This window comes from Clarias gariepinus, chromosome 23, assembly GCF_024256425.1.
Source record: "Clarias gariepinus isolate MV-2021 ecotype Netherlands chromosome 23, CGAR_prim_01v2, whole genome shotgun sequence".
NCBI lineage: Eukaryota > Metazoa > Chordata > Actinopteri > Siluriformes > Clariidae > Clarias > Clarias gariepinus.
Genome location: NC_071122.1, coordinates 20,426,544 through 20,444,174, shown reverse-complemented (window position 1 = coordinate 20,444,174; position 17,631 = coordinate 20,426,544). Strand labels below are relative to the sequence as shown.

Here is a 17,631-nt window from a genome sequence, read left to right as displayed (position 1 = left end):
GATCTTGAAATTAGTACCTGGGTGCACAGGGGTTAAAACTAGGTGCTAAAACTAGGGTCTTAAAATTAAAGCCTGGGAGTAGGGGGGTTACAAATTAAGTGTTGGGACTAGGATCTTGAAATTAGTACCTGGGAGTACAAGGGTTAAAAATAGGTGCTGAAACTAGGGGCTTAAAATGAGGGTCTGGATTAGAGGGTTGTAATTAGAGGCTGGTACTTTTACCTGCATTAGGATCTGGAATGAGAAACTGGGCCTAGGTACTGTATTAAAAGCTTAAGTCTGGGGTTACTGTAAAGCATATTGCTATGCCCACATCTTATTTTGAAATAGGAAATAAAACAGAAAGAAAATTGTCCTTGTGTTCATATAAAAGAATATTCCTCTTGGCATCAGGGTGGAGAAATAAGTTGTGTCCCCTCGATAAGCAGGACAGAGAGCTTGACAAAAGCACAGGGTCTCCATTGGACATAAACAGCAGAGGCCACTGTTTAAAGCAACCCTTGGTTATTGACCTCCCTTCATGTGCCTTGTTGTCCATGATTCCTGTCTCCTCCTGTGGAGTGGACGGCCGGTGAAAGAGCCTCGCCCGCTGTTGACATTTACCACGGTGACACCACACTGTTCCCCAAACACTCCACACACTAAACACACTACCGCGCCACAGTAATCCCACGCCGCGCTCCTGCAGGCTTCGGTGCCGTGAAGATGAAGTGATAATGAAAGGAATTGTTTTGGAATTAATTGTGAATGTTCCCTCCCTCCACTTTCTACCACAGGAAGAACGGAGCACAGTGCTAATTATGAATTTTAATAGGATTACTAGATCTCTAGCAATCTGCTATTTGGAGTATTGAGAGATTAATGCATTCAGCGGGGAGATGATTAATCAAACGGCGAGACTTTTTGAGTTTTATTCTTTCACTTATATATTTATATCATTATTTCTATTTTTTGAAATCGCTGCTATAGTTTCTCTTTTCAGACGAAATTTGCTGCCTTTGGAGCCAAGTGCTGAAAGTCAGCTTAAGTAATAAATATAATTAATATAAGGCTTTTTTTATTCCGAAGCTAAGACTCATCTCTGTGAAAAATAATCACCAAATTATATTAGCCATAAAGGATTTTATGAAAAGCTCACACTGGTGGCACAAAATATAATGAGCATTATGGTTAGTTTGTACAGATGCATTAGCTACTGATATATATATTTACTGTAACTACGGATAAAGAATATATATTATTAGTATTAGTACATTATATTTTTTACATCCCTTAGCTGAAAAGAGCTTTTACAGAAATACAGCTTTTTACTGTAATAGTTGCGTTAAATAAATCAATGCCTGAACACATCCATAGAGAAACGAGTATTTTGGAACAAGGCTGCTGGTGTAAAAAGCAAATCAGTGGGTGTCGGGTGTTTTGAGGTTTTGAGCCGGGTGTTTTTTGTTAATCAGAATTAAATAGCATCAAATGCTGGCAAAGAGTGGGAAAAAAAGTACACACGGCATCTACTGTATGAACCGTTTCTGTTGAAGGACATACTGTATTGCAAAGACTACAGAAGAAAAGAAAAGTGCAGAGAAAAAAATAATAATACTGCAAAGAGATGCGCATACACCACGGTGAACTCACTTCTCAGACAAAGCCTAAGAAAAAGTAAATACATTTCATTTCCTTTTCCAATGGCTGAACTTTTAGCTACTTTTAGGGCATGCTTATACATTTTTTATATACATGGGTTAGAGAATTTGTGAGATCTGGCAACCGTAATGCTGACCGCACTACAGAGTTTAGGGAACTATTTCTGTATCAACTGCTTTGATTATGTGTGTGCTTTGTAGACATATCGGGTGGGAGTAAAACATGACATGTGTACCATAGCGTGGATCGTCTGCTGGTTTCTTTTTTAAACAAAAATCTGGTTGAAGAAAAAAAAAAAAAAAATACAAAAGCTTAAAAAAAACAAAAAAAAACTTTTTTTGTGCAAAGGATTTAAAATGCTCCCTAAAAAAAAAAAAAAAAAAAAAAAACCTGATCCTTTAACCTATTAAGCTGTTGAAATTCCAACCGGTACAACCATCCCCTGCAGCTTTTCTCCTCTGTACTCGCGGTTCCGTCTCGCTCGCTAGACTTGCTCGTCTCTGCGCTCGGCCCCTGAACACGTTCTGATTGCTATTACTTTATGTTTGGCAAAGAGCTATGACTATGCAACTGAACTCTACCTGTGCGAGCCAAAAGCTTAAGTAACTGCCGTGAACGTCTCGTATATTTCAGGAACAGGGCCATTTGAGCGGCATCTGTATTGAGAAACATCTTGACTGGGCTATTGCCTTTGCTGATACGAGAGAGTGCTTGTCCCATATAGGTGATGCATAGACTGGTAAAATGTTCCGACGGGGATTTTATAGTGTTTACTTAAGCGCTCTCTGGCTGCACGGATCCTATAATGGATTTGTGGGTAAATTAACAAGATGAATAGACACTTATTGTCAAATGAATCTGACTGTTGATTACTGCTGCCTGGAAGCTAGTATATGAATTTAATGTTCAAATAGCACTGAGGGGTTTTGTCGAGAGGCCACTCGTCTAACTGACGTGTTGTAAGAATCAATTTCTGTTTTTTTTTTATTGTTCGCCGATCGCGTTATTTATTTATTTAGTTTTTCTTCTGCTGTTGCTTTCCATTGCAATCAACACTCCTACATCCTAAGCCTACTGTAGCACAATGCGAATTTGAACGCCTCATAGCAAAAATTTGAAAAGCAAAAGAATCTGTGAAAGCAATAACCATGAAATTCGTGCTCGTGAACATGAAATTCGCAAGAGAATGCGCGCAATCTTTCCATTCAGTCCTGCAGCAGAAGTTCAGACTGCGCTGAGATGCATACCAACTCCTACCATGTCATGCAAAGCCAATCAGCTTCTCTTCCCTAGAAAGAACTCTATCATTCCATTGCAGTGCGTTTCTATGCAATCAGAACGGTATTCAAAGGAGCTTCATGAGAACACAGGAGGAGGTTCGATCCAGAACGCCACATGTTTTTGCAGGTAATACAGGTTAGTGAGGCGGTGGAAGGGCATGGGGTCTCATGCTGTACAGTACATGCAACCTACACAAACCAAACATGCAAATCTCCAGAAAAAAACAATGACCTGTGTTACAAAAACATAGACGTGCATCTACAGTAAAAATCATCTAATCAATAAATTTTACCAAAGAAAGAGTCCCAGTTTGAGAAGGATCAAATTTGGAATAAAAAATCAATAGTAGACATCAGAGATATGTTTAATAGTGAGATTCAAGACGCATAATATGATGAGAATTCACTGGCCTGAGACTGAACGGCTGTGTGTCTATAAAAACATTCACTATTGAGACTAATCAGAAACAAACGCTTCGGTTTAATAAGGAGCATAAAAAGGACACTTTGGAGCAATGCCAATAGATCACGCAATCTGATGAGTTCAGATTGACCCTAAATCCAGAGCGATGTGCGTGTCAGAGTGAGAAGGGAAGCGCGTGAAGCGATGCACGCAGTGTTATGATCTGGGGTTACTTCAGTTGCTTAGGTCTAGACTCACATTGTGTGCCGTAATCAAAGCTAAGGGTGTTCAAATAAAGCCCTAAGAGTGTGTGATTTTTTGTGCCCAGCAATATATATTGAATCGTCTTCTTGTAAAAGTTAAAACCAATAATAAATTTCTCTTTGGTAAATCGTTAAATAGACATAATGTTTGAAGTTCCAATCAAGAAACCATGGAGGAGGGAGAGTTTTGCTCTTAATATCTTTGGATAAAGCTTTAATGCAAAATCAAAGCCATCTTAGCCTTATTCGTGTTTTCTTGTTTGTAAGTAATCTGCTTTCCGAGTTACTATTTCTGATCTTGCTTGAGTGCATTCTGACTATTAGGGACGATCTCTTAAAAGTTTCGCTACCAACATCCAAACCATGTAATATAATGTGATGTAGTGTCCATTTTTGTTCCATGTATTGTACTAATACATAGATGACATGAAATCACACTTACCTGGAAGTCTTTCTCAGTAGCACTCAACTCACATAACGACTGTACACACAAGCTGATAAAGTATTATGGTCTTTAAACAGCATGTTTAATAGATTGTTAAAAATGTGCTCAAGCCTGATGCATGTTGAATGTACTGTACTGACTATAGGATACTGTGAACATTTAGCTAAAAAAAAAAAAAAAAAACGCACTTATACTGTAAGTGTTCTTCGTGATGATTCACATTCATGCATACTCTTAAGTTCAAGTGCATTTTGTTGGAATAAATATATATATATTTTTAAAACTTGCTCAGTAAGAAAGCATGCATTCTAAATTTCACCAGTTCTTCAGAAGACCATTAATGGATGTATAAGTGCTCTACATTTCTGCCTTTTGTGATAGTGCTACACGAGAACTGTGACAGTTTGCTGATGCTCATCAGGAGAAATACTTTCACCCACCATCCTACACCAAGCAGAATATTTTAAATACATCGTTAAAAAAAGACAAACATGTTTATGCACAACTTCACAGAACTCTTTTTCTCTCTCTCTCTCTCTTTCTCACTTGCATCTGTACATCCAAGCCTTGCCCTTTAACATCTCAATGATCACGAAGTTTAGCAGAAAGAACAAGTTCTCAGGCTTACAGAAGGTTTGTCTAAAGCATGCTAATGTATTCATCATGGCTCCAGAACACTGTACCCCCTCAAGCCTTCAGGACTGTATACTGTAGCACTGCCCTTCGATACAATGCCCTACAGTACAAGACAACACAAAAAACTATTTCCATAAGCACCTAATCTAAATGAGGAGAACTTGCAAAAGCTCGAACAGCACTTCACCATCTCTCAAAAAACAACAAGGACTGATTATTATTCCAGAGAAATTATTCAAACAAATCAGTGCTGAAAATCATGCTAATATATGCAAGGTTTACATTAGCAATAAGATTAATAGGCAAAAAAAAAAAAAAAAAAAAGCTGCATTTTGTTTCAGGCAGGAAGACAGGTGCAGGTACAAATGATGATCCAAGGCACTTTGTATTCCTTATATATTTCGTAGTAGGGTTTTCTTATTTTGGCTGTGAAAGCCTTGAGCACATTAACTAACACAGAGGATGTGGTTTCAAATAATCCTACGGCTAAATGTAGCTTCTGACCAGCTCTTTAAAAATAGGCGCATTTATCCTAATTTTTCAATCATTTTAGTTCCAGGAACAAGTCGTAAACCTGCACAAAATTAGATATAGCCCAGTGAACCCACAGGTCACGAACACACAATCACAAACAACCCTAAATGGTGCTTAATACTGTACTTCACTGGCATTCATCCGTCTGAAATATTTAATGACAGCAAGTTTTAAAAATGCATATTCCTGATTGCATGAGCAATCACAGCAGCTGTCACTTTACCTCCTAAATGAATTTATTAAAGTTTTGACATCTCTGCTACTCCACCATATGAGCAATGCGTATACCGGCTCGCAATACATTCTGTTAATATATAAGTTCTGTTACACATCAGTGCCCTCTGACAATTTAATCAGTCTTGTGTTAGATGTTCGCAACTTCATGGTTACTCTCGGGTTTTCTTATACTACATAAGATGGCTGGTTAAATCCATGCTTTAGATAAAATATGGATTCAATTAAAATCTTTTTTTTTAAAGGCATATATTTTGATAACTAGCCAAACTTTATTTTTGACTTATTAAATTTGCGCTCCATGTTTTACTAAATACAGTAGCTTATGCAAATGTTAGCAACTCTTGTTGCTGAGGCCCAGTTGTTGTACTGTACTGTAGGCTGGATAAAAGAACGGAATCTGCTACACCTCTGCTTGGGAGAGCTGTCTTACATATAGTCATACAAAATGAATCAAAATGAGACAACAATACTAAAAACAGTCAGTCATTTACCTGGGTCTTCGGTCCCTCAAATGACAGCATGTATCCATTGGTCCACAAAACAGCAAGGGTTATTCAGTGGTCTTAAAATGCCAAAGGTTATTAAGTGCTTTTCAAAATAGCAGCAGTTATGTAGTGGCTTTAAAATGGAAGTGTTTATACACTGGTCTTCAAAATGGCAGCAGGTATACAGTAGTATATACCACTGTTCAAAATGGCAAAAGATACATCATACTGTAGTTTTTAAAATGGCAATGGTTATACAGTGATCTACACAATGGCAGCAATTAAGCAGTGGTCCCCAAAATGCAAATAGTTATGCAGAGGTCCTCAAAATGGCAGCAACTAAGCAGCGGTCCCCAAAATGGCAGCAATGATGCAGTGGTCCTTAAATAATCAGCAGATATACAGTGGTCTAAAAAGGCTGTGCAGCGTTGTGCAGTGGTCTTTGAAATAAAAGCAGTTAGGCAAAGGTCCTCACAGTGTCAGCGGTTATGTGGCAAAATATACAGTGGTTTTTAAGATGGCATTGGCTATACAGTGGTATAAAATGGCAGCAATTATGCAGTTGTCCTCAGCAGATATACACTCACTCATTCCTCTTCTATACCGCTTTATCCTGTATTCAGGGTCGCGGAGACCTGGAGCCTATCCCAGGAGGCTTAGGGCACGAGGTGGGGTACACGCTAGACAGGGTGCCAATCCATCGCAGGGCACACACACATCCTCTGTGTGTGTAGTGTGTGAATGAGCAATCCACACTCTCATACACACTATGAGCAATTTGGAAACGCCAATTAGCCTAACCTGCATATTTTTGGACTGTGGGAGGAAACCGGAGTACCCGGAGAAAACCCACCAAGAACAGGGAGAACATGCAAAAATGCCTGGATGGAAATCGAACCCAGACTCTCTAGGTGCAAGGCAACAGTGCTAACCACTACACCACTATACAGATATACACTGGTCTTTGAAATAAAAAACGGTTAGGCAAAGGTCCTCTAAATGGCAGCAGTCATGGAGTGGTCTTTAAAATGCCAACAGATATACAGTGATTTAAAAAATGGCAGCAGTTATACAGTGGTCCTCAAAATGGCAGCAGTAATGTGGTGGTCTTTGAAATAGAAGCGGTTACGCAAAGGTCCTGTAAAGGGCAGCGGTCATGGAGTGGTCTTCAAAATAGCAACAGGTATACAGTGGTTTTCAAAATGGCAGCGGTTATAAGGTTGTCCTCATTAGGTTACATAGAGGTTTGAAAAATGGCAGCGGTTGTATATTCATCCTTAAAGTGGCAGCAGATATAAAGTGGATTTGAAACAGCATCGGATATACAGTGTCCAAAATGGCAGTGGTTATGCCGTGGTCCTCAAAATGTGTCAGCTTTACTTGCCATGTGAAATAGATGAATTTAACGTAAATATGACAAAGTGTGTTATGATTTTAGTTTATGCTCTCAGTACCACTTACCTTAATTAAATATTCATATATGTTTATCTACATTTATGTAACATGCCATCATCGCTAGCAATTGTGTTGACCCTATTTACTGCCACTAAAAGGACAGGATTCTTTGGAACTACAGACCTTGATTTGTTTTTCTGCTTTCGTTCAGCAGCTCATCGTGTTCCCCCTAGAGAACTTCTCCCTTGCAAGGCCTCGCTGTAAACATCTGTATACGCACCCTCCAAACTGAAGGTCAAACTGGACTCGAACCTGTTGCTGAGCAACGGTGACACGGCTGTATAGAGTACAACATGTTCTCTTGCATGTGTGCATATGTGTGTAGATGAGCAAAACAAGCGTCCTACCTGCTCCGTGAGCTGAAGATCACTGCACCGCGGATTGGTGCCAATACTGAGAGCAACAAAAGGTCAAAAAAAGAAAAAGAAAAAGGATACGGCCAGGGACCACGGGCTTCCGATTGACCAGAGCGAAGGACAGGTCTGTTTGCAGAAACACAGCCGATGCTTTAATAATGTGCTGCCCAAAGCGTAATGTAGCCATCTCTGTGAAGAGAGAGAGAAAAAAAAGAGAGAATGAGAGAGAAAGAAACAAAGATGGCATAATAAGTGGCAACAGCTTTACTCTCTGATTCTGAACTCTCAGAAAGTGAAAATCATCAGTGAACAGGAGGAAAATGAGAGAGAGAGAGAGAGAGAGAGAGAGAGAGAGATTACTGAAACTAAATAAAGACCGAGTAAGAGCTAGTCAGAGATATTAAAGCAATGTTGGAGTTCAGAGAGAGAACAGAAGAGCAAAAGAGGTAAAGAGACTGAAAATCAGGACAGAGATGGGAACTGTCAAAAAGAGAGAAAGAGAGACCTTGAAACTGAAGACTCAGATCTAATAAAGCAAAGTTGAAGATACAGTAGTAGTAGTAGTAGTAAAAGTAATAATAATTATAACAATAATAATAATATCAGTAATAATAATACGTATAATGATTATATTTGGAATTATAACCATATAATGAATAGAGGAGACAGAGTCGCTGCTACACCCTTACGCTCAGTCTGTTTTATTAAAAAGAGCTCATTATCACTTCGCATCACACGCTGATCAGCCCTGAAGCACATGTGAGCAGAGAGCAGAGTTTACTCGCTCGCTGAGAGACTCGTGCTTCCCATAGACGCACTGGGACAAACAGACAGAAGCAAGGCTATTTTTAAAGAATCGCACCGGGTCCCGTCAAAAAAGAAGAAAAAGAAGAAGAAGAAGAAAAAAAAAAACCAAACAGGATGGCAGACAAAGAAAGATCCATAATGTGTCAAAGGGATTCGCAGTCACCGGGAGGCCTATTCTGCTCCTCCGCTGTAACAAACATATCGACGGTCTCTTTTTACGGCAAGCGGGAAAACTAGCAGATCAGATCAATAGGCTAAAAATGTACCGCCGCTGTCACATCTGGATCTGGTGCCCTGAGACTGATCTGTGGAGATAAAGCGGCCGGCACGAAATGATTAAAAATATCGAGACGAGAAGGCAACCAGAACGCAGCTCGTCTTTTGTTTAGTACGAAAGACTAACAAAAAAAAGTCATCAGTGCTGTGAGAAGAAAAAAAATATACCAGAGTGAAATAATTTGGCATGTGACCATGACTGTTTCCTCTCGATTTAATTATATGTAATGAGTGGCAGAGGTTGGTGTCGTTTTTTTTTCTCTCTCTCTCTCTCTCTTCCTCTCTTTCCTACATGTGCATGAATTATTGTAATGGGGTTAAATTAGGCCTGTGTGATTATGCGTACGCACTGTCTGGTCTTGGGGGAGCAGTGGAAGAGCAAGGCTGTGGCCTGGAGATAATGAGAGAGTGTTTTATTCTCCATGCTCGCTCTATCTCTCGGTGAAAGCACGCATACGAGCCCACCCAGCAACACAAATAGTCTCACACACACACACACAATTCGGGCATGCGCGCAATCCCTGGCTGTGTGTTGGACGCCGTCCTGGAAGATGATCCAAATAAGCAAAAGAAGAAAAAAAAAGGAGGGGGACAAGGAAAGTAAAAACAGAAAGCGTCTGTGCACCAGCTGTCTCGGCCATTAGCATTCTAAACGGAATCCAACCATTCGGCAATTAAGAGTCAGAATGCTGCAATTAGTTTAGCGCTCGCTTCGCAATGATCCAATTAATAAGCGTTTACATGTTTCTTAACGGCCGGCGTCATCAATTCACCGGCATGTCAGGTTTGATCATGTCTTTGAATGCAGGTATAAGCCTCTTGTGGGTTGTGTGTGTGGGTGTATGTGCAGCTTTAAGTGTGTGTGTGTGTGTGTGTATAAAATACACCTCTCCTGGGTAACCAGTTATCATCTTTGTAATCTAATGTGTTTTTCCACAGAGCTGGCACGCCGCTCCCGCCACGAGCGGTTAAATCCGCAGCTCACATAGGTATTATGATCAGGGTCACAAAGAGGTCATGTTTTTTAACGCTTATCTGTAACCTTGAGCCCGTTACGTGGCTGTAATCGGACAAATCCGGGCCGTTTGTGATATAGCATTTACCGTCGGATACACTAATCCCCAAGCTAATTCAAGATGCTTTCACATCACACACACAAGCACAAACAAAAAAGAAATGTTGTTTGAAATGCAATCAGAAATTGTTATGAACGTGAACAGAGTGAAGACGATGTGCTCGTCTGAATAACATCGTTAGCGCAGGTACAAACAAAATTTCAGTCCTTAACCCCTAATTAATCCGTGTACTTTTACTTTAGAATTGGTGATCCTGGTAAATGTGTGTATTGTTATTCACGCTGGATCACAGTAAGGGGTTTATTCATTTTATTACACTGGAATTTAAGACATCATTGTATTGCAATTCCCACCTCTGTGGGCATGTTCTCTCCCCCTGTGCTGGGTGGGTTTCCTTAGGGTTCTCCAGTTTCCTCCCACAGGCCAAAGACATGCCGATTACATGTCTGTAGTGTGTGAGTATGTGTGTGAGTATACGTGTGTGTGCCCTGCGATGGGTTGGCACCTTGTCCAAGGTGTACCTTGTCCTTGTGCCCTAAGACTGCCCAAACTCCTGACATTTAGATAAGGTCCTGAATCTGACCTGGTGCATTACACAAAGCACAAGAGATTGTGATTTTCACTTTATGTACATAAAATAAAATAAAAAATTCCAGTATTTTATTATAGTATTTAATAAAATAGAGCTGTTTTTCCAGTTAGAAGGCATTTCTTTATTTTCTATCCATTTATAACAGCAGTTCTAACAGGAGTTTCAGCTCTAATTCAAATCACAGCTATACAGCATGACCACGTTCACATCACCAGCCTGGAGTGACTCAAATCCCATTTTTACCCAAATTGTGACAAAGAACTGTTTTTTTATTTTTTTTACGGCTGTCTGAACACACAACTCTGATGTTTTTCAGATCGGATCGGAGTCCTTTTTCATGTGTGGTTTTAGATCAGATGCATATCCAATATGCGGCCATTCAAACGAGAACCGTCAGAATTAGATGCCATGCCACTTTTTGCCTCTGCACATGTGTAGGATATTGATGTAATCAGTTAACACCGGCGATGCGGATATTTCTTAGCAGTGCTAGCTAGTTTTTTGCTAAAATGTAATCCGTTGTTTGAAACGAATGGGCGGTGGCACAAATATGACGTGTTTTAACCCAGATGGCGCGAGCAAAGGCATATTGTATAAAAAAATCTAAATTGAACAATGCAAATGTAACACAATTAATGTTCTAAATGTTCTACTAATTTCTGTATTGACAGTTCTTCAAGTAACCTGTCTGGTTGATGCAGTCGGTGCATTTTGAACTGAAAAAAAAAGGAAAGAAAGACAAAAAGAAAGAAAAAAAAACCTTCCAGATTCAGAAAGTCCATCCGATCGGTGGCATTTTACGGACAAGCCCCCAAATAAATATTGGCCCAAACTGCAGCAAAGGCACAGAGGAACACATTTAGAAAAGCACTTTTGTTTCCCCTGTGGGCCACATGCTCAGAAAGCCGTGAATGGGGTCACGCACCCACGCCTCGGAGCAGCGAATGTAAACATGCGGTTCAGAGTAAAGAAACACAAATCAATGGACCTCGCCATATAGTGGGAAGAGAACGTTTTATAAGAGCTCTATGCACTTGCAAGCCAAACTGCATGGGAGTAATGGAGGCTTTGTTTCCAGGGACTGCAATTGTCAAGCCAAACCGTTCATTATTTGGCAACCAGTGCACCTCCGTGTGCGGGTAGTGATGTACACAAAGACATGGTTAGTAATTTTACCAATTTAGCAGGTGCGACAGAATGACTCATTCAACATACAGGTGCAAAGCAATGTTGGTTTTTTTTTCACCACCAAATTCAAACCAGTACAGGTGCAGCATCTTCGAGGCGTTCCCGAATGAATTTCACAGTAATAATGTTCGTTTCAGTGAAACACCAGGGTACTGATTTCCAAAAGCGCTCTACAATTATCATAAGATGTTCATAGTGTTAGAAAAAGTGTCAGCCAAGAGATGCAGGAGTCCAAGAGCAGAGAAAAACAGAGCAGAAAAACTGGGAAAGATTATAAAATCAATTCCAACATTCTAACTGCAACTCATTTGCTATATAAGATGCTTTTTTTTTTTTTTTGAAGATTTGCAGCCCTGTATGAGAGCATAAAGGACACAATGGACTGCAATATGTACAAGTACCCTAGCGAGTGGAAATGACACACTTCCCAGTTTGTTTAAGGCATCAGCCTGAACAAGAATTTTGAATAGATTATTATTGCTTCTAATAAGGTACTTTGACTACATGGCACTGAAAGTAGCAAGTCAGAATTACAAATCTAAGAAATATTACACCATACATAATCTAGCCAGTGGTTGTAGCTGAGTTTTGGTCTGTTTCTAGCATTGGTCTGGTTGGCTTTTGGCAAACAGCATTTGGGCCGTAATTCCATGTGGCATTTGAGCCAAACTAACAGCTGAAACTCCAGCCCAGAACCAGTTTGCTATCTGGGACCACACACCTCCAGGATTGGGGGTTTGAATCTAACCTTTGGTCCGGGTGCATGTTGTCCAAAGACATGAGCTGTATAACGACTATTGCCCATAGTGCATGATTGGGTTCTCTGTTCCCTGCAATGAACTGGCACTCCATCAATAACGTGTGCCCTAAGATTCCTGGGATAGACTCCAGGACCCTGGGACATCCAGATAACGGATGGACGAATGGCTGATGTACCAGAAAAGAAGCAATGTTGAGAATATTTATGTATTCTAGATTAGTTTAAATGTATAATAACACATTTAAGAATTTGTCTGAAATTTTGTAATACACCTGTATTACCAATAAGGTACTGTGACTATAGGGTACTTTCAAAGTTAAAATGCGCAGAAATAGTCAGTTTGCAAAAATAATAAATATTACATCGAAACCAACATCTATAGAGCTGAGAAAGAATGCTAGGAGAATAATTTAAAATATACTTTCGTAATTAATTGAAAGCCTTTCATTCCTCTCAAATGCATTCCTAGACAGGCAAACATAGAAACCTTGAAGTTATCATTCCAAAAGTTTAAAAGACATTGCAAGATTGTACGTTTTTTGCAACATGCATAAAAGCTGGTGGGTATGTTTGAAAAACATTAAATTCATTAATGTATTTTTACCCTCTTCGTGCTTTATTGAGGTCGGATTTTCACTGGATCCAAGGACTATAACTCGACATGCCCAATGACAGGTGAAACACAACCTGGATGCACGTGTCAATATAGAGACACCCAAAATATTCCATGTATTTGCATTACACATTTTCCAGATGTCTAGTCTAATAAGCTCCATTTTAAGACCAGGTTTATTACTGTATTATGTCAGGTTCCTGGGATATTAACATTAAAAACATTTGTTTTTATGTGGTGCACCTCAGGGAAAAAAATCCACACCCTATCATGAGAACATTTAAATGATGAGACTTGGACACTGGGCTTATAGCCAGTGCACCTCATACAAAACCAGTCTCACTGATCTCACTCATCCGGAAAATCCCACATCCGAAACACTCACCGTGCCCGGAGCAGCTGCGATAAGACAGAAAAGGGGGCTGGCGCCACAAATCATAGGTGTTGGTTACAACGAATCACCTGCGATCCCTATAAAAGGACCCTGGTAGCATTGGCCGGTCAGTAATACTGTATGATGCACGTCACTCATACTGTGCCCTTGTGCTTACAGACGAGACAGCCACAGAGGTGCGTTCTGGGCTCAGTCGAAGTGCTGCGAAGTCAGCGCTGCCGCGCGCCTGACCTCCCAACCTGTGAGTCCTCCGCGCTGACCTGCCCTGCACGTCGCAGCACTTCGACTGAGCCCAGAACGCACCCCTGTGGCTGTCTCGTCTGTTTACCTCCCTACAGACCGCTGAGTACCGGTGATTAAGGTCCACACGTATAAGTTACTGAAGTTTCATTTACCCACTTGTTTTTTTTGGGACACTAAGCACACTAAATAAAGTGCACCTGAGTTCACTGCAACGTCAAGTCGTGTCCATGATTTCTGTGCCCACTACAAAGCTTTACACAGGATTTTCCTGGTAGCCCTAAAGTTCTATTACAGCTGGAGTAACAAGCTTGGATAGTGTTCAATAAAGTGCTTTGAAACAATGTTTAGGATTAAAACTTCCTAGATTCTGTTGCAGAACCAGGAAGATAAGGTGTCCATCAAGCAATTTTTGCAGAAATTGAACATTTGCTCAATTTGGCCTACTGCACTCTATTGGCCATATCGCAAAAGCAAAAACGAGCTCCATCAGGACACGGTTTGCCAGGGATGAAGTAGTGGACTGGCCTTTAACACCCTTATGATGAACTGGTACTGTGTGGAAATCCTTCTCGTCTGACATCAACGACCATGAACCATTTTGGTACCACTCCATCAACGATGAAAATCTAACTTGGGAGCTTTATTTCTGAGAACTCGTCAGTACGAGTGCCGTTCCCGATTCAACATTCTCATAGTTAATGATCAAACCACGCCGCAATCTTGAGTGTGTTACATGCCACATTACGACGTATGTCCTGGTTTGTGACAAATTCCTCGTAAGAGCTGGACTAGCACTTCTGAAAGGTCAATTCTGAAGCAACAATCTAGTTGTGCTGATTTACGAGGCACATTTAACATTTGTTAATAGATTCTCTTCATAGCTTCGATCCCAATCATGAAATGAATAACATCGACAAAACACATGTGACATTTATCCGTTTCTGCTGACTGGTATAAAGTTGAAAGAAGAGCATGTTCTGCGGTTATCTCAGATCATATTGAATTTCGACAAACAACCTTGCTGGTCTAGCCTCGCTTTTTCCTTTTTTTCCTCCTCTTTGCTATAGTTATGAAAGGGATTACATGGGGAGAGATGAGAATAATCATAGATCTGTGTCCATAATCAGTTTGATAAACACAAAGTGGAATGTGAGAGGGTCAGAAAGAGTCAGCCTTGGCAGAGATGAGCTGCTGTTTGTTCTAATCTTATTTTTTAGCAAGTATACTCAACGTGAATTAATAATCTACTGTTGCAAAATATATGTTTTTCTAAAGACAATAAAAAGACAGTAAATCAGGTTAAACAAAATCTTCCTTTTTTCCAAAGGTCAATAAGCTATAAACTATAAACTGTACAATTACACGACTATTAAATCCAGTTGAGTGATTTTGATTTCTGTAAAAATCAGTCTGATAGAAAGACGTGTGTAATGATGGGTGTATAATGAAGTGTGTTAAAAATTCTGATTATTAACTAATCGAGTAAAGTTCATACTGTGAATTTCCAACCTCCTCAATTCCTACTCAGGAAGATGGAATGTTAAAACAATAGCTCTTATGTTTTTGGTTTTGTGTTTGTGTTCATGATGTTTTCGTTTTGCTGTTTCTCTTGTTCTTTCACCGTTTTTGCTGTTGTGTTTCTGTTGTATATGCCGCTTTGTCCTTAATTTTGATTTATTTAATGTTTGGTTTTGGCAGGATGTCGGCTTAGTGGTTAGCACTGGTTGCCTCATGCATCCAGGGTTGGGGGTTCGAATCTTGTCTGGGGTGTGTGTGCAAGGAGTTTGCATGTTTGCATGTTGTTTTTCGATTTAGTAATTTGTTTTTGCTGAATTATGTTGCTGCTGTCGTTTTGTTCTTGTTGGTCAGGTTTTCCGATGTTTTTTGTTCTTCGCTTTGTTAATGTGTTTTGCACTTCCAGGCCATCATATTCGGGTACACTATATGGCCAAACGTTTGTGAACACTTAAGCAAGCACATCCTTGAGAACATCCTCTTCCAGAAATGGTCTCCTCTTCTCATGACCGCCATCCTTCTGGAAAGGCTTTCCATACAATTTTGGAGAGATGTTTGTTTAACTAAAGGAAGATATAGTGTTTATTTTCAATCACTTTAATCTTCAATTACTGATCTTACTGGATTGATAGAAACCAGAGTGGTTTTAACTGAACAATGATCCAGCGACTTGAGATATTACTTACGTTTCCATATTTTTCAGATTGGTAAACAGATGAAACACATCCTGATTCCATTTCAATCCAACCATAATCTCATGAACTAGCATTATGTCTACCTGAGATCGAATCAAATAAGTTCATGGCGTGCGTGGAGAATACCGAGTTCTCGCTGCCGCTTTAGATTATTGATAACTACAGTTTATTCAAGTAGCATCACCTCGGAGGACAAGCGGGAGCTGCGTGCGTCAAGATGCGATCAGGAATGAACCGAGTGGCTTCTCATTAAAATTTGTTTGTCGGAAAGGCATACGAGTAAATGGGATCCCAGAAGTACCTCTACATCAATAACGCACCACTAAGAGATTTCATCATCATTTTTTTTTTAACAGCTTGGCTGACATTAATACATTTAGACTTGTTTGTGTGCGAGCATGTGTGTGTGTGTGTGTGTGTGTGTGTGTGAATGTTATTTTGATAATGAGTGATTAAATACTCATAGACTGAGGAGGCTGTAAGAGACACTTCACTAGAGAGGCATTTCAAATCATCAGCATCTAAGCGAATGCGAAAATATTTATCTGCCAAAAAAGGGAGAAGAGAAAAGAATGAGCTGCTGCTTACAAGAAAATGTATATTATATCTATTCAGAGAGCCGTATAAAACATCTGTAAACACATTTCAATCTGCATCGTGCAGGAACAAAGGGAAAAATATATATATTAATAATACTCCAGATTTGGGAAGTTGGTAGAATCAGGATTTTTTTTTTTTTTTTTTTAAAGAAGGAAATCACTTCCGCAGAATATATCACTGTTTATCATGTAGGAACAAGCGCACGTGGCTTTCATGGAGGAATCTTATTTAGATTCAATTTTCTGATCACCAGCCTCTAAACGGTAAAAGCGCCACGACGGCGTGCCGTTTGTCGCAACCTCATCTCATCTGTGTCCCAAAAAAAGAACCACCTGCGCGAGAGAATATCAAAGCGGACGCTCCCTGATATTGCTTTTTAAAAGCAGGTGCCTTTCTCTGCTCTTAAACAACTCCTGAGAGAAGGTATCGCGAAAAGAAGCCTGCATCAGATACATCTCAAGAAAAAAAACGAAAAAAGAAAAAAAAAGATGTGCAAGTCATTTTAATTTCAAACAGCGTCTCTCGGTGGGTGGTAGGAATTAAACCGGGAACAATAACGACGTCTTTGCCTCTGGTTGTAATTTGCAACAACGGATGGAAATAATCAAACTTTCACCAAGCCGGGAAAATAATTCTGCATAGATCCTGCAGGTCCTTGAACTGTAGTGTAAATGAGAACAAAAACTTTTTTTTTTTTCTGAAAAGTTTTTCCTTTTTTTTTTTTTTTTTTTAAGAAAGAAAGAAAAACTGTTAAGGCCTTCATAAGCAAAAAAAAAAACTTTGTATAGTTTTTGAAATGATTGATCATTTTCAATAATCATGGAAGACATGCGTACTGTGCTTTTATTGGTCAGAAGGTAGTAGCAAACTTTCAGCAGCTCTGACGCTCATTCTGGCTTCAAAGCTAATCATAGCCAGAGGTAAAAGATAACTAAGTACATTTTATTTGCTACTGTACCATTTTCACTTCACTACATTCTACAACTAATTTCTTTATACATGTACTGTACAGCGGTGTGTAGTATTTGAAGTGCCACCTGCTGACTATTATATGTAATTGCATGATTGCCTTCCCTCCATAAAATGCTCAATCATGTAGCAGGTGTTTGAAATCGGGAGCGGAGGTGGTTTCAGACA

At 39.7% G+C, this 17,631-nt stretch overlaps 1 protein-coding gene across 1 annotated transcript in view; it reads right to left on the bottom strand.

Annotated features, from left to right (window-relative positions):
• The window catches only part of fhit (fragile histidine triad diadenosine triphosphatase), a 274,131-nt gene that overhangs the window by 169,216 nt on the left and 87,284 nt on the right, over positions 1-17,631 (bottom strand). Inside the window, exon 3 of the mRNA XM_053484301.1 lies at positions 7,817-7,924. Coding sequence (XP_053340276.1) covers positions 7,817-7,922 — 106 coding nt within the window. The 5' untranslated portion in view covers positions 7,923-7,924. The remainder of the gene's footprint in view (positions 1-7,816; positions 7,925-17,631) is intronic.